Here is a 17,893-nt window from a genome sequence, read left to right on the forward strand (position 1 = left end):
GTTGGTGCGCCGCCATTTTCTTCTAATTAAAAAACGCCACTGCTCTAGTGGTAAGAAGTTTAGCTTACTTGTGCCTGGTAATTCTTTGTCTTCTTCTTTGGTTATCACCTTGCGACATGCCACATAATTTAGTATCCTGCTACTAAATTTGTCAGCCATTTGGATACGGGAGACCCCTCAGTCTCGTTGAGGTCATGACAAATAGACTAACATGACCTTCCATGGAACTTAATGATACAAGACCAGTAGAACAAGTTAAACATTTCTGTACATTTACACAATTATAGGCATATGTGACATGCTGACAATTTACAGTATAAATCTTTCATCAAATGTAGGTAAAAAAAATCTACACCCCAATAAGGGATGCAGTAACAACTTTCTCATGCAAACAGTAGATAAGTACTATTTAAAAAAATATTCTTAAAATAATTAACACACAAGTCTTAAAAACATGTTGCCAAAAATCGGCTACCCTCATACATTGGATGATTGTGTCAACGGTTAGAAATGGTCTGCAGAAAGTAACACTGCATAATATTGCAACAAGACATTGCACACATGTGCACCTCCATTGTGTTCTCACAAGTAACAAATCACATACAAAGTTAACCACTATGTAACATTCATCGTTGGATCATTCTCCAATAACATGCCGCTGATAAACTGCAGTGAAAATGTCAGATATGTTTTAAAAAATAATGAAGCTTTTCAAGTAAAGCAAAAAATACAAGAGTTTTCTGTCATTGGAGTGCAATACTTTTTAGAAAAATTCCACTAAATTACTGCAACCACACAAAAAGAAAATTATTACAGTTTCCAATCAGAGCATACAGTGTCATTCATGTAAACACAATGTTTGCAGTAAATCATGTGGTTTTCATGTTCACGTTTGTTGAATGTCATATATGTTTTCCAGTCAGGAAGAACAAAGGTCGATCCTCCTTGGCGTTTGCGGTCTGGAATTCATCGCTGAGCCTGAACCGCCATTCCTCTTCCAGCTCCAGTCTGCCGACCGTCTGCCGCAAGGAGCTGCGATCAGCACTGATCACACACAGAGTCGCACCTACATGCAGAAATGATCCGTTAAGTTTCCTCACTAACTTGCCAGACAACCAGTATTACGAGACATTTCTAAACATGTCTGCTTCACTAAGTCAGTGTCTGGTTTGTACGTGTACCTTTAAGGAAGGTGAAGTTCTTCAGGAAGCTGGGAGTCACAAAGGCATCAGCAAAACAGAGAAGAAGTCCACTGAAGAGCAGGCCTGTGGTGCAGATGTTGATGGAGTGAGGTCTTGAACTCACAAAACACACTGTCACCTGCAGGGCCGGGGCAATAGAAGTGCCACATATGAGATACGGTGCAATTGTATCATAAACTACCCCACTAAGAGTGTAAGACAACCATGGTAGTACCTCAGGGCCCAGGTTGAGGTAACAGTCCACAGACAGGACGGGGTGCTCGTAGTTCTTGGTACTGAGAGGAAAGAGCTTGTGACTGGTGTGTTGGAGGTATTTTTCTAGGAGGAGTTGAGCTGGCGTGGCCAAGAAAAGGTGCTTGCTGTCCGGGGCGCAGATGTACTGGGAGGGCCCCACTGACGTGGGAACATCTGTCATCTGTTGAAAAGAGGATCTGTTGGCTCATCATTTCTTTCTATTGGGTGTGCTCTAGTTCATCCCAAAGATGTTTGAAGTTTCTGCCACACCAAACCCATACAAACAGAGAAATCTTGGGATGGACATTATGGAAAGGAAGAACATGTTCTTTGGTCACATAATTAGACACTGCTTATTCCAAACGCAACTAATTGAAGGAACTATAGAGAGAAAGAGGTACACTAAGACACAAATGGATTGATAACATTACCACATGGAACAACAAATGTGATCAGGACTGCAAATCAGCAGCTAAAAACCGGTGCTACTGGTGGACCATGACCTTTGACCTTCAACGAGAAGATGGAGCTCAATGATGATGAATACCTCAATACTAATTGCCTTACTACTGTAAGCCCAGTAATGTGTTGACATAGTATGTTCACATATTTTTTATGTAGTTACCTTTGTCTTGATAATGAATGTCCTGTATCCCCCAATGGCGATCTGCTTCTTCATGACACTGAAGTTGTTAAAGCGGCAGACGAGCAGCCCGGCGCTGTGTAGCCGCAGGGTGAAGTCAATATCATGACAGGTGAAGCGGTTCTGGTCGTACTGGACGTTCTGACTCCGGTCGATATTGAGAAGGAGGAAGTCATGAAGGTGACCTCTGGAGAAAGGGTCCTTCTGGTTAGGATCTGAATGCAAAAGAACAGACTGTATTTTTAGTCCAAATGATACTGGATTATCAACTTGAATTTATGATGGTGTGACAAAATCGTATAAGCTCCAGCATAGCCCCCGCAACCCCAATGAGGATAAGCAGCACAGAAAAGGGATGGATGGAAGGGTGACCAAATCATGGAGTTCAGATTGCTGACCTGCGAGGCCCCGGCTGCTCCACTTCCTCATCCCACAAAGACCATAGTGGGCCAGGTCTGGACAGGCTTCCATGTGTTGCAACACCTGTTTGAGTGACACAGCGTGCTCCACTGGACCACTGGCAGCATCAAAAAAAAGCATCGTTAAGTACCAAAGCAAGCGCTCATGATGCATTTCTCACACATGAAAGTAGCGTGTTTGCATTTACATGCGAGTGTCGAGGTCCACCGCATTCCACATCACGCACGAATCATCGGCCAGGATAATAAAGGGCCAGACGTCACCTGCCGGGCCTCCTCCCTCAAGGCGGCGACTGCGCTCCAGCTCCAGATTGTGGTAGGAGAGCTCTTTAATCAGGAAGTGTGCGGCACCTGCAAGGGAACCAGTTTTAAAAATGATGCACCACAAACTAAGTTTGAACACAAATATGGTAATAACATGCACACCTATCCCAGCTCCGTTGAAGATAGCAGGCAGCACTAGCAGGATATGGTTGGGCCAGTACTTCTTGTAGACAGCCATTTCATACTCTTTGACCACCAAGATATGGAGATGTGAGACTCCATCCATCGCATGGTACAGGTTAAAAAGACCATGCTCATGGCGACCAGTGGTTGGAGTGAAGATTGGACTCTTGATGCAGTCTGGGCTCTGATTGTAGAAAACCACAACATACTTAACATAATGTAAAGTCTATATATATTTATCAAATTACAGTTGAGAATAGGATTGCATATTTATTAGAGGACCACAATGAACCCTCCATTTGTTAATGTTTCTAATGATAAGGTCTGTTTTCTGTTTCCATTGATCTGCCTTTTCTTCCATGCAGAGGACAAGGCCTGACCACTTGCACAGTCTAATGGAATCCAATACAAATGCTACTCAGAAAAGTATTAATTTAACTGCATGTTTATAATTGTAATTTGCAGCGTTATAGAATTGCATTGTATCATTTGGGATACCGCTATGCTTACAATACATACACTTGCAGCGCCATCTCGTGCATAAAAATGTGTATTGCAAGTTAACAGGGTGGCACATTGGTAATGAGCACCAACATCACTCAACAAGCATGCTGATGTTGGCCGACCATTGACTCACCCGGTCGGTGGTGAGAGGCAGCCGCATGCCCTCCAGTTGACCACCTGGTTGGCTGAAGCTAAAATAGTGCTCTTTGGACTTTGGGATGATGAAGTAAAGCTGGATGTCTTCTCCAAGCCGAAGATGGGTGAACGTGAAGGCGTGCAGTGAAGACTCATACATCTTGAAAGCAGTTTGCAAAATTAAAATCAATTTGTGGGTAATTCATCATATTGTATACCTGCATGTTACTGACCTGGTATCTAGGGTTGAAGCCCAAGTACAGATGACAATGTTCACAATGGTGATAGGTGTTAAAGGCAGCATACTTGGATAGTTTGATCCTGGTTGTGCGCCTCCTCAAGCACACATCCTCCTGACGCACTGGATTAGCTTGGAAAGGCAACACAAAAACATCATGCTTTTCATGTCAACATAAAAATATTATAGATGTGATTATTAAAATTAAGCACCAAATAAGTCTGTTTGTGTAACTGTATTTGTCTCACTATGCCTACCATCAGTAGCTGGTTTGTAGCTCGGGCAATAGACTAAACTGATGTCATCATATTTTGGGTCATGGACTGTGTAGTCAAAAGGCAATGTCTTCATAATGTCCGGGTTGGGCCAGAGGGCATGGGATTGGCTGTGTTGCACCCCATCTGTTTCGGCATCTAAAAGTACAGCACATACATAAACACCTCTTTCACATAATCCTTTATTTGGGCATTTCATGTCATTTCCATTATACTCACTGAAGTTGATTTCCTCTTCATTGTAGATATCCACCTCCATTAGCCTGATAAGCATCCGAGCCAGAATACCCAGGAAATGAAGGTAGGCACCTGTCTTACCCACCTAACCAACGATATCAAAAAGGTAAACATACAGCATGAATTTGTCTATAAATAAGGAGAAAGATGTACCTGTGGGGGTCCGCTGAGGAGCAGCCTGCGAGGGTGAAAGTTGTCACTCCTTCCTTCGGTACGATTGCTGCTGTCCATGTGGTAAGAGCGGGGGACGGTCCACTGACGGTAGTATAGGGACTGTTCTGTGCACGTCATCATCTTACTCAGCAAAGGCCTGACCACAGATGACATCCACACATAATGAAAATTTAGCAGGGCATGTTGACGGTATAGGATAGGAAATAGGACAGGATAACATACCAAAAGATTTATCAAAATACAGTAGAACATATGTAATAATTCCAATAATTTACAACACATGATGTATGATTTGATGCTGATATATTAGAATTGCTCAACCTTGGCAGGGGCTTACATTTCATTGAGTGCCATTCTAAAACATTTATGTTTCTAAATCAGCGGAGTGTTATTGTTCTGCCTTAGAATATAACATTTAACATAAACTTTGTACTGAATGGCTGCCCTGGTACTCCTGAAGCTAATCTCACCTGAAGCTACTAGCCCATGCTACAGACATATGCGGCAAGAAGGAAGTACATCGTGGAAGCCCACTTCCGTCGTTGGCTGTGATGATATCATAAAGTGAGCGGGGGAGGAGCACTGAAGGCGGGCGACTCACTCCCCGTGCCCAAGAGCAGCTCAAATGTGGAGAGGAGGATCGGGGCGACAAGGAGCCAGAGGAGGTGGATTTGGAAGGGTGGCGACGAGGCTGAGTAGGGGGCAATGGTTGTTGGGGTTGTGGTTGGGGTACTTGGTGAATGTAAGGTTGTGTAAAGTGTGTTTGGGGTACTGGCTGGTTCTGACTTGGAATTTGTTGTGCCTGTGTATAAGTCTGAGATTGAGACTGGCTTGGGTGGTGAAGCGAGGGTTGAGGATATAAAAATGCTTGAGAAGAGAACTGGTGAGGAAGTTGAGTCTGCGCTCGTGAAGGCGACGGGGTGCTGGCCTTTGTGCTCTTTGGGGCTTTTGGAGACATGCTGCTCTGGGTAGGGAATGTATCTTTTGCTCCTATACCTGGGCTTGACTGGGGTGGCTGGTTGGAGGACAGAGGGGAGTTTTCTAGAAAGAAAGGAAAGAGCATCAATACACTCACTCTTTATTGAATAAATCATCAAACTAAAATGGTTCATAATAGTAACAAGTCACTGACTACCGTTATCCTGCCCCTCCTCTTCCTCATTGTCGGTGCTGCTGAGTTTTTCTGCATCACTCTCCAGCAGGTCACTTCCTGGTCCCGGGTTGTGCGGGGATCGAGACTCCGCCTTCAGCAGGTAGGCTGCTAGTCCCAATTCTTGTTCAAGGGTGGTACGTTGCAGATAAGAGCAGCTTATCACTCGAAGGTCACAGTACTTCAGTGACCTGTAGGAAGAACAGAGTCCAAGACTGAACATGGTATTTTTTAGAAATTCAGAGGAAATGCAGTGGGTGTACTGTTTTGACGGTGACCTGGGAAGTGATTCTCCCAGAGGTTCAGCTCCTGACAGGATTAAGATGCAGGGAAGGGCCTCAAGCTCCAGGTAGGTTCGAGGAGCCCAATCAGCTTCTTGGATTTTTAGCCATATCTACATGAAAAACTTGCTGTCGTTATATGTTTTTCACAAAAGCTACAACATGATGATGAAAATTATATGCTATGGGAATAAAAGTATCGGGACACCTGGCCATGACGACTACAGGAGCTAAAATGGAAGACAAATATGAAGTTGGTGACCTTCTGCATACCTTGATCTGATCAATAAAGCTCTGTCCAATATTTAGAGGCTGGCCTGGATTCCCCAGTATGATCTCAAATTTGTCCTCAAGACCGAGCTGCCTCCTGACTCTGGACAGCCGTCGATGTGCCCATGCTGCCAGAGCCAAAGACGGTATTCGCAGCAGGACCATGTGACCGTGGTGGGCGGGGCATTGCTGGGCGGCACTAAGCAGTGACTGTACGATGCCCAGCGTCTCCACTGATGTGTGTTTGTGGAGATTATGCGAGCCGCTGATTCTTCCAGACACAGCCATCAGAGCTAGACAGTAGTGGTGGATGAGAACTGTGGTGCGGATCACAGCACTGTGCAGTTTTGGAAACCTGGAGAGAAAAATTGTTATTGTTATTATGTGCAACATGCCACATAACTCTTTATTGACTTGTGTATACTACCTTTCCTCTAGGGCAGATGCCATGCTCTCAAAAGAAGAATCATATCGCATTAAAGGCAGACTGCTCCCTGAGCTAGTTGACTCTAAAAGCTCTGACACACCAAAGTAGCGTGTTCTTTCATGATAAAGGTCCACATCCTACCCAAACACATGCAAAAATTCTTAATATGCACTGCTGTTGTATGTTCTAGCACACAGAGGATCAAATCTTACATTACTGAATGAGGAGGGCCAGTGGATCTCGTTGTAAGGGCTAATCCGTGTGAATTGTGTCTGCAGAGCGAAGGGAAAGGACGTGACATGGAGAATCAGGATATTGGGAGCATCTCTAATCTGTCTGGAGTTGAGTAACTGGTCCACCAGGCCCAAGCTAGAGTCTGAGTTCCGGTAAGCGGCACTGAGGGGCAGACACAAATACAATTGACTGCTTTGTTAAAAAAAACGAGTACTGTACATAACTAGGTAAAATTTGGCATTAATCACACACCTGCTGATGTCCCAGTGGGCATGGTCATGGACCAGGATGTAAAGTGTGTAGGAGTTGCTGTGTGCTTCTTGGATAAGGCTGTCAATTTGCACTTGAGCGCTTTGATCCATTTTAACCACAAAGCGTTCTGCATCCCGCTGAGACCCACACTCTTGGTCTAGACTCCCAAGTTCCTGAAGAACACCTTAAATGCAGGGGTACAAGTCGAGATTCAAATATGATTGTAGCTAAAACAGGGATGACACTAAATGTGTAGTGACATGTAACTAACCAGAGCTCCAGAGGTGGAGAACAGTCTGTTGAAATGTGACCTCAGACGGCGGGACCAGAATGAGGAAGCTGACCCTGTCAAAGGACACTAGGTCCAGGTTCTGTGTGCTGGAATCTGCTATGGCACAAACATGAGACAGCAGCTTTCTGGCCACTGCTAACTGGATGGGCCGGACCTCACGCCACTCCACAGAGTACTCTATATGCACATACAGTACATACACACAGGCATTCATATATTAGGTTGAAAGTGTTCAAAAGTTGAATACAGTCAAGATTATTTGTGTCAAAAATAGATGCAACGAAATTACCTGAACAGGTTTCTTTAGAAGTCAGAACTCTTTCTTTAGGGCTGCGCGAGTCCTTTGGACTTGGTGTGTTTTTCACATTCTTGTCTTCAGTTGATTCCTGACTGCTGGATAAGGGAGATGGTTCATTGCTGTCTAATGTTGCACTGTCCAGTAGGGAATCCATATCACCATCTGAGAAACAGGAACACACAAGTGATTAGGGGCTAGCGTTCACTCTGCTTTTCTGCTTAAACCACAATGCATGTAATCAGGATGTAACAAATTGGAACAGCACAGAACAAGCACAAGACAAACCCAACAGAGATTAGACATAGAGAACAGAGATAGATTCCAATGCAGAACAAACTCACCTTGTCCTAAGGAATTACAAAACTGGATGAGTTCCTGGGCTTCACCAGAGGAAAGCTGGTGGTTGATTTCTCTCAAACCCTCACTCGGAGAGAACATACTCTCGGCCAGGGCCCGACACTGGTGTTTACCTGCATCAACGACACAGACAAATACACGTATTCCTTTTTTTTTCTTTGAAAAAATGATTTGTATGATACAAACACAACTCCCACCTGTGACTACCACACAAGACTGTGTCTCTTGCCCAGAAGCAGTGACAATGACGACTGCATAGTTTGTGTTCTGGAACCCTCCTTCCATTAACTTGCTAAACATCAGCTGAAGTCCTTGAGCCAAAGATCCCAATTGCTCCCCCAACACCACCACCCCTTCTCCACAGGACGACGCGGCCAGCTGGGCAAGCCAAGGAAGCTGGCTCGGGGTCAGTGGCTGTTGGTGAGGTAAGCCGAGATTTTGAGGGAGCCCAGGAAGAGTAGGTGGTGTCTGGAAAGCCAAGAAAAGCATGCAAGTCACTTATTAGTGTCTTCATTATCTGTACCATTTCTTAAAACAACATATTTTTTATGGTACATTAAATTAATGGTAAATTATGGTAATCCCCTGAAATTGCTGGACTACTGTACTATATGAGGATATATAGTAGTTAGTTACACTGTAAGTCTGAAAATCCTGTACTACACTATCTGTGGAAATATTGTTATTACACTATATACAGAAATGAACCTCAATGCCATAGTGCCTCCCTTGGGAACCCGGTGTTTGAGGTTGTTGGTTCTGTCTGATTTCACTGAGGTGGGACTCCCTCCATGACCTCATGAATATCTGCTCCAAGTCCTCAATCAGGGGCACTTGGTCTGGGCCTTGGAAATGTGGAGGAAAAATGTGGAAAACAGGACTATAAAAAACATGGCGGCATGCTGACTGATATAATATTATTCAGGCACATTTAATTAGTATTGAATGTGGATTTCTCTCTGACACAGTGCTTGCTCCCCACCTATTGGCCATTGGGAGTAACACCTATGACACTGAGCCATAAATCACTTTCATTGCTGCAGTCCGGCTGAGCTGTGAGTTATTAAAGTTTGATACATGACTCACCGAGCTGAACAAGGTAGTAGACAGTGAGTAGAATCTGCATCTCGGTTGACAGTGGCTGAATGGGTGAGGGTCCATAGTGCTGGTAGACTCTGGGGAGGGTCTGAGAGCTCAGATAACAGCTCTGGAGCAGAGAACTGACCAGCACTTCGCTGACATTACCAGTCAGCCGAGGGAGAGGACCGTGCCCTGTATCCCCGAGAATAGGCATACGTGACATTTCACAAAATTCATTTAAAAATACAGAAGGCAAATGTAATAATGGGTGGAATCATACTATGTTAATATACATAAATCTATGTTTGACCTTTGAAGATGACAGGTTGTAGTCCACACGTGTGTAACAGCTGATCAGGCACAGCTACAGACAATCCAGAGGGAGAAAGTGTGGTCAAGGACCTCTGGGAGGAACTCAGTGGTGTGGCGGTATCTGCACAAAGCAGATATATTTATCATATTTATATGTATACATGAAAATATACTGTATCACTGTAAAATAAATACACACACATCACACCTCTCCCTTATTTGTTTTACCTAATCGGACTCCGGTTGTGGTGACAGGGTGCACTGTCGATGATGATAGGGTTGATGAAGATGGTGGCATCTTTACTGTGTTCTCTAACACTCCGTTGGATGCTGATTCAGGAGACCAGCCCTTGTGCCTCTTTTTGGGGGGTCCAGCATTTGTCTGTGTCCCTGGATGATACAGAGAAATGTCTTTACTGCAAAAGAGTTCATTTTAAAGTAAACATCTTATTCTCTTGCTTAAAGATCTCAACTTCCATGCTAATATTAGGAGATGGAATAATAGTTTGCTTTAGAATTTCATTGACACGGACACAATAACAACTGCTTTTTTTTTCAGAAAGATATACAGTGGTTGCATTTTATGCATTAACCTGTCTCTTCCTCCACCTATTAAAAGAACATTGACAGGAAGGAAGCCTTTTTTCATTCAGTGAGAAAGTAGGAAAAAAGATGAGAGAATTTTACAACCCTGCTTTATGGAGGCCACTGAGCGAAGGGGAAAGAAGAAAGCGAGAGGGAAGCTTTTAGTGCCTCAAGTGTTGGCAAATGAAATCAGGCAGACAAAAGACATCCTCCAAGACAATGCAACTGGCTGCCTCCCAATGGCAGTGGTGTTATAACATAGGGGGCTGCTCTCCCTTTCAGAGGTGTGAACAATCCCAGGGGGCTTAAGGACAACAGACACAATGGCTACACTTAAAGGCATATGATACAGGATGCACTTTCGAATGTAATATTCTAAATTGCAAGAGCCTTTGTAGAGTTTTGTGAATTATATCATATTGCGAAATAGGGTTTCTGCCAAAATGGACATGGACGCATGAAGCCACAGGGTGGCGAGAAATATTTAAATATTGAACAAAGCAAAATTCGTTCTTGATCATAAATCATTCCACATTCTTTATTGCTCTCTGGTTCTACCATATCTAACTTATTGTGTGGAGATATGGCGTAATAACTACAAACGCAATCTTCACTCGCTAAATGTACTGCAAAAAAGATCAGTGAGGATAATCCATAATGCTGCCTATAGAGAACATACAAACTCCTTATTTCTAAAATCACAAAAAGTGAACCAATGTAACAGTAACATATTGTAAATGTAACAGGGGGGTATAATTTAATAAGAATTGCTTCTTCCTACTCCTTTTGGACATGTGGAAATGTGAATTGATTTATGTGATGTATTCAATTGTAACCTGATGCATGTTGAAATCAAATTAAACCATCACAATTACATGACTCACATTAAAATTTTCACTTGCACACATAGTTTTTTAGTGTATTCATACAGTACCTATAGTGGACGGCCTCCCTGGTCCTGAGTGATTTATCACTGCCTGACTGATGGGTGGAATAGCATGATGGCCATTTGTCAGTGGCTGGGCGGAATCGGCGATTTGAGGCAGACCATTTGCATGAGAAGCTGTTGCACATGAAAAAATAAATGGAATATAACTCAGCACATAGTCATACTGTCAGTTTAGCTCCTTACAAGGTTAAGGATCACTATCTGGTAACTTCAATTCAAGACACAAATATAGTGATATTATAATGATATACCACTCTAATTATAAATACAATGATTTAAATCAATGATTTAAGTATTTCAATAAGTGTCGAAGAAAGGATTAAGATGCCAGTCAACACCATGTGCTTTTCCAAGCATAAAGAACACAAGTGAATGGCACTATTTCTGTGTGTGTCACCTGAGTAGTTGCTAGGTGTATGCGACGTGTGCGTCAATGGCAAGTTCGGTGACTGTTCATCTGATGTCGCATGACCCACTGAGATACTGGGACCTATTTGTCTTATCCTGCCATCTGAAATGCAACATACATATTTTGGATAACTATATTATGTATATGTGGAAAAACATGTAAAAACTTGGGCGTTTTTATATAAACTGTTGCTGAGTCAATGTCCTTACCGTGTCCCCTCCAACAGATGGGAGCTCCTTTAACCAGCACACCTTGGTTATTTCGGTACAGATGGTACTTTAAGTGCTTCTGTTTCTTTGGCTGGGTGCTGAGTTTCAGGTTAATGTGGTTGGAAAAATCTGTGAAGTAGCGGAAGCCCTTTTCACCACAGCCCATGCAATTCCCGGAGAAGCCTGCAGAGCAGCACACACACAAAACAAGGATAATGATGGCTTTCTAACAACCTTTATGGATGGGTCAGCACATCAGCAAAGTTTGCTGTGTAAAGCCTCCTGCCTCACCCAGCAGAGCGTTGTGACCTCGTTCATCCGGCAGGAAGCGATGGTCAACAGCGCACACCAGCAGGCTGTCAGGGAGGGAGGGGGACTTAAGCCCAACCAGCATGAACCCAGGGGGCACATCCAAGGTGTCTGATGCCAGTGATGACAGACGCAAATCCCTGCCTGCCTGACAGAAACCTGCAGGGAAAGAGAATACTTAATTTTGAGGTGCCGTTATGCAATAAAATTTCCGAAAGAGAAGCTTTGCAAAAGACCGCATTTTAGTCAAATTGCTACTTCTGTGCACAAACCATCTGTGGTACAGCAGCCCTCTGGTGGGGATTTCATCTGATAGAGTATTGGAGGACTGTTTGTTTCTGAGCCATCTTCATCATCCTCATCATCATTCTCTGTACGGCCTGTTAATAGACGTGTAGAGGAAAAAGGCCAGTGCCACTTTAGTATAATGAGAGCTTCTTTGAAAATGATGTGAACAGCATTAACTGCGACAGGCAAATGTGACAATTAGAGCAATTTACAAGTCAATACAATAGAACATTTCACTTCCTTATGCATTTCCTTAATGAGGATCAAAATTTCTGTGTGAAATAAGCTAGCTTATCATGGTTAATTCTGTAAAGTGATCAATTGTTTTTCCCAACACTGTTCCAAAATATTGTTATACTGTTCTCAACCCTTGAAGGTACCTTGGCATGGTATTTATGAATTTCTATGATATGCTGTGATGCAATAACCAGAACTGTCGTTCTCAAGGGCTTCTCAGCATTCATACTCATTTTGTGGGGAATGGACTTACCATTGTGCGCAAGTGGCTGCTCAGCCTCCAGGTAGAGTTGGGAGAAGACGGGTCGCGGCACGACAATGTTGGATCTCAGCGATGCTTCAATGGAGTTGTGAAGGACCTCCTCAAAGCGTGTGGTACGCAGCTGGCCCGCATATGAGTTCCCCATTAGTGTTCTGGTAAAAAAACAACAACAAAAAAACAATTTTTTGTTTTTTATTTACCTTCTGTTAGAAATGCAAGAAATATTTATTCATTCATAGTTCAGTTTATGGTGAACATGGTGGCAAAAGTCTTTGGACACATCAATATGACATTCATCAATTAGGGCTTGATCCAACTATGACTTAACGGTTTGCTTCCACCTGAAATGAACATGGTAAATGACCTGTTACCACATTCCACAAATTTCTTTCCATAACGTTGACATAGAGTACGGTATCATATTTTCCTCAAACAGTGTGTGCCGTACTCTAGAAGGCATACATGTATAAACCTCAAATAGATAAAACTCAAACAGTACAGTATGTATGAATAACACCGCAAGTTGTAGTAGATGTTTTTACCTCCTGCAGAGCAGACATGGCATCTGTAAAGCTCAAGTTTACAACAGGATTTGATGAGAAAGTCTGACTAAGCATTTCAACGCTGACCTGTCCCATAAAGTTATGATTAAGAACACAACAAACATGAAGCTATTACATATGAATATGAATCTAATCATTTGCGCAGAAATGGTGCATTTTACTCATTCTATTATCACAACTGGCAGCATAGTAAAAGACTTAAGACTGGGAAATGCTGCACTAAAATACACAATAATCTAAACGTTTTCCAAAATGTCAAGCAAAGAAAACAATGCATCCCAGTATTATTGATTCATAAACCGATAAACAGATGACCGAGCTCAAACTTTCAAATCCTAAAACACATCCTCACATACACACAACAGCAGTAACTAATGGAGGCATCTGTCCAGACAGCATGCCATAAAATCAGCTGCACTGACAGAGTAAGGACACCCTGACCTAGACGCTACTCCCTCTTTGTTTTTCTCTCTCCCAGCATGTCACTCTGGTTGACTACAGCCTCAGTGAATAAAACACTCCTTCAAAATGTTGACTGTTAAACTGACAGTGTATATTCACTCATTGCTTTGCTGCATTGGAATACAGTGATAGAGAATACTCAGTAACAGTGCACACACAATTTGGACACATTCTAGATCTACTTCTTTGACTTCTTATGTCTAATGTATGTACTGTATAAATTCTTTTCCCACATTCTTCTTTCCTTAACACCCATTGTTGAGGCTGCTTCTTTTGCAACAAGTGGTCCAAAAGGAGTGACTTAGGTCTAAAGTCTCGCACGGCATTACAGAAGTTGTAACTTTACACACCAACATGTTGGTAGTCTGGAATTTACTGTATATTACATCAAGACCAATAATCCCTAATAAAAACATGGGGCACTCTTGTGGCTGTAACCCATGACAAGCTAAAACTCAAATCTGAACCCCCGACTTCCTGTCCACCCACAACTCATTTTTAGCAACACACACATAAGCAGACGTCATTAATTATGTTTTAAATTACATACTTACCGTTATTATGTCCGCTATATTGGCTAATATGAATGTAAAGGCGATTATAGAGGTGTTATTTCATGCAGACTTCTAATAATGTTAACACACATGACGTTTGTAAGCAGGTCTTCTATGCTCTAACTATAAAAATATTCTATGTATAATAAGATATTGTTTCACTTATAATGACCGGGCCTGGAGTCAATTAACTGCAACAAAGGAACGATTGCTGTAAATTCAATATTGGGTGTATGTAATTCCAATGTAATTCCTTGCGATTCTATATTCTTCCCCTGAAATGCTATTTGAGAGACACACACACTTTGACAGCCGCCTTCTGCTTCCAGACTTGCATACGTAAGACCTTCATAATACAGACATTACCTCGCACTGCTTTGTATGGGTACAGAAGAAGGAGGAAGGCCCGTCATAACATGGCCTGCGAGAAGGGAGAGGAAGCAATCACACCTTCCAACTAAGAGCAGACTGACGTTTACAACCTTGGGGAGCGGAGGGAGACACCAGATGAAAGCGAAGGGAGATGTCCTTCTGACTACAAACTGGGACCTTTTAGTCAATCAACATAACAATCACAACAACAAAGTGTCAGTGTAAAGACACTTGGATATTACATTTTGTTGTATCAAGTTTTGTTTTTTAGCAGCTACTTGGCGTATGATAAACTGTTTTAGTCACGTTTAGCTGCTTTTTGGGGAAAAAAAACAGAGTGAAGATGAAATCTTTTACAGAACCTTTGTTGATCTTTTCTATTTGCATCTCCCCCCTGCGTCCCTACTGCGTGACGTGGAAGTGGGAGATCCTTTCATCCCTAAGGCGCCCTACTCCCCCCTTTCCCATTTCTTCGCTTTCTGTGTCTCTCTTTCACCCTGGGGAGAGAGACACTATTGTGGTGTTTTATGACCCCTTGGTCCTGCCTTCCCACCACCGCCAACACCACATTCTAAACACACAAACACAAAACCTGTAGTTAGGAACCTTGTCACAGACACAGGCTGCTTACTTTTGTTGTAGCTCTTAAGGAACATTAGCAACAATTAAGGAGAAATTGGATTTTTTCACAATTAATGACAACATAGAAATTGTCAAAAAAATATATCCAAACCTACATGGACAGAGCTACACGGGGTCGAAGGTCAGTCGAGATAACAAAGTTTAAGCAAGACTTTGAAGCAGCCTTTACCTCTAATACACACACACACACATTCACACAGACGCTCTCCCATGGGCTTGAGCTCAGTGGACACAAAGGGCTTGTGAGAGGGGTGAAAGGTCATCTGAGAGAGGTCAGATAAGATCCCCAGGCTCTTTCTCTAGTCAGGCCCGCATACCAGCCGTGCACACACACACACACACACTGTGTGGCTGCTATTCTTTCCTTCTTTGCAGTGTGACAAGCGGGATTTCAGCGTCCATCCATCCTCCACCCCAGCACCTTGGAGAGCAGATCATGTTACACACACCAATCCAGACACACACAAACACATGTTGTGTATTCATTTAAAAAGAGACCGAATGCGTGTGTGCATGTGTCATCTGTTCAGTGTAGCTTCACACAGCAGAGCCAAAACAATGGCAGCTTTGCAGTTGCTACATGAGCACTGACCCGCGGTCAAACACATGCAAAGACATGTCACGCACACACAAGCGGAGCTTTGCATGTGCCCGGTGATGACCTCTGACCCCACAAGAAACATGCTCATTCACAGTTTGCTCAACAGACATCGGATCGATGGCCACGGACAGCCAACTGGCCAAGGGATGGACTGGACACCCCCATACACAACACACAGCGGGCTACACAATTAAACAATCACAATATGACAACAGACAACAGCTCAGCCTGTTGTTTTGCTATCATACCCACACATCCTTGAGATGTTTATTCTTTGCTCTTTTTCTTGCATAACTCAGAGAGAACATGTCTTGTCTACACAGTCCAGATAATCTGGATGTGCCTCGACACATTCAGTACGTTCCCTGTCATCACGACTCACAGCATGCAAGGCTTTTTTTTATGTGTTAGTACATGAACGCACTGTGAGTTTACACACTGAGCCTTTTCACTGCACTGCACCGCTACAAAATGTTCTTTACACAATAAGAGGATGTCAGAGGAATACAATAACACAACATAATAACATAACGTGTTTATTCAGCATACTAAAACCAATTCAATATATAACGCAGTTGGGTAACACAAATATTAAGTTTTAGTTTGATATCTTAACATGTAATATCTCAACGTTTTCTTGTAACACTGCAACTTTAAATATCAATTAAATCTACCATTGGTAAAAAAATGACCAAACTTTGGACACACCTGGCATAACTGGTAAACTGAAATTGTTTAAAAAGTATTAATGTCTATCTGTCTAGCTTACAAATCCAATAACAAAATGTGTGTTTTGTAAGTAGGTCACTTAAATGTATAAAAAGTAAACAGGAAGTGTCCATGTTTTGGAAAAAGGGCAAGATGTAATACTACATAAATCTATACTGTTTATTTAGAATGTTTTAAGGAGGCTATAAACACGAGAAAATTATTATTTATATTATTTTTTTTTAGTATACAGGCCCCCAGTATTGATTAGTATTTCCAGTCTGCGCGAGACTCAGCATCATCAGCCTCGTTGTTAAGCTAATGACGGTTAAATGTGTTCTACCTGACCGAATTACAATCATAAATCCAAAACATTTGACTAAAAAGTCTCACCTTAGCGACCCAGGAGGCCAAAGGTTCATATAAATTGTGAAGAAAAGTCGTTTCTTCAGCCGGCTGCCTCCATCTCACCCACCACAGAGCAAGTGAGGGTCGCGCGTGTCATCACTTTTGGTTTGATCTCTGCACGAGGACAGGACCTCCCCTCTTCCTTTGTCGGCCATGTTGGTACGGTCCAACACGCTACAAATCAAAACACAGTTAGCTACACGTGCATCATCTTTCTTATTCTTTAAAAAATAATGAGCAGGACTAAAATTATTATGTTATACTATGTATCACTATTTGATGGAACTGTTGAGAAGTAAGAAAGTAGATGATTTATATTTAGCACTTAGATTGTGCTTTATTAATGAATTTGTTATAATTATTTTTTGTTTCCATACAAACTAAATAAGTATCAACGGATCCATTTAAGCGCACTACAGTCACCTGAATTTATAGATATATGTCGCCCTCTACTGGACATAAAGGATACAGCAGCATAATTTTCACTCTACTGTAATGTTGTTGACTATAGTACGCTTGCTGTATTGTAAAACTGTAATCTATGATTACTCAAACCAAATAAGACATCAAATTAACCTACAATGATTATCAAGGTGATCTCCAGTTCCACAGTGATCTTCCCTCCAAATGAAAGTATACATTTTGTAGCGGCAGGACCTCATACTTCATCCTCTCCGCTGACCCAACTGGGCAGTACCAATCTGTGCGCTGGCGTAGCCTTGCCACGGCAACACAGCATCCCCTGATGGGAGAACAGGTGTTGGACAGGGTCCAGCGGAGCAGAGCCGAGTGGACCACCATCATATATCACAGAGACTGGACTGCTCTGGCCTGAGTGAGGTCAACAACCCTCTCAATTGACTGAACAAAGGCT

At 42.5% G+C, this 17,893-nt stretch overlaps 1 protein-coding gene across 1 annotated transcript; it reads right to left on the bottom strand.

The window, feature by feature from the left end:
* Positions 1-277: 277 nt before the first annotated feature.
* greb1 (growth regulating estrogen receptor binding 1) lies at positions 278-17,126 on the bottom strand. Its single transcript, XM_058089674.2, has 34 exons — positions 17,005-17,126; positions 12,701-12,861; positions 12,195-12,302; positions 11,905-12,081; positions 11,614-11,796; positions 11,393-11,506; positions 10,981-11,109; positions 9,690-9,851; positions 9,460-9,582; positions 9,156-9,341; positions 8,778-8,914; positions 8,267-8,537; positions 8,054-8,182; positions 7,704-7,874; positions 7,394-7,591; positions 7,123-7,306; positions 6,849-7,032; positions 6,637-6,773; positions 6,213-6,564; positions 5,937-6,052; positions 5,644-5,849; positions 4,979-5,549; positions 4,488-4,644; positions 4,317-4,419; positions 4,080-4,235; positions 3,818-3,954; positions 3,583-3,744; positions 2,925-3,129; positions 2,687-2,849; positions 2,478-2,596; positions 2,062-2,294; positions 1,417-1,617; positions 1,182-1,320; positions 278-1,066 (listed from the first exon to the last, which is right to left on the bottom strand). The coding sequence occupies exons 1-34, from the start codon at positions 17,031-17,033 to the stop codon at positions 903-905; spliced, it is 5,967 nt and encodes a 1,988-aa protein (XP_057945657.2). The 5' UTR covers positions 17,034-17,126; the 3' UTR covers positions 278-902.
* Between the last annotated feature and the right edge of the window lie 767 nt (positions 17,127-17,893).

The sequence above is a fragment of the Doryrhamphus excisus genome, linkage group LG13 (assembly GCF_037039965.1).
Source record: "Doryrhamphus excisus strain RoL-2023G ecotype Guam linkage group LG13, RoL_Dexc_Guam_v1.1, whole genome shotgun sequence".
Lineage (NCBI taxonomy): Eukaryota > Metazoa > Chordata > Actinopteri > Syngnathiformes > Syngnathidae > Doryrhamphus > Doryrhamphus excisus.

Excerpts from the sequence above, each read along its gene's own strand:
- greb1 (XM_058089674.2), bottom strand. The coding sequence starts at position 17,033 with ATGAACCTTTGGCCTCCTGGGTCGCTAAG. Across the intron at positions 12,082-12,194 it reads GGGCTGCTGTACCACAGATG|GTTTCTGTCAGGCAGGCAGG; the intron begins GTTTGTGCACAG and ends CTTTCCCTGCAG. Across the intron at positions 1,618-2,061 it reads CATTCATTATCAAGACAAAG|ATGACAGATGTTCCCACGTC; the intron begins GTAACTACATAA and ends TCTTTTCAACAG.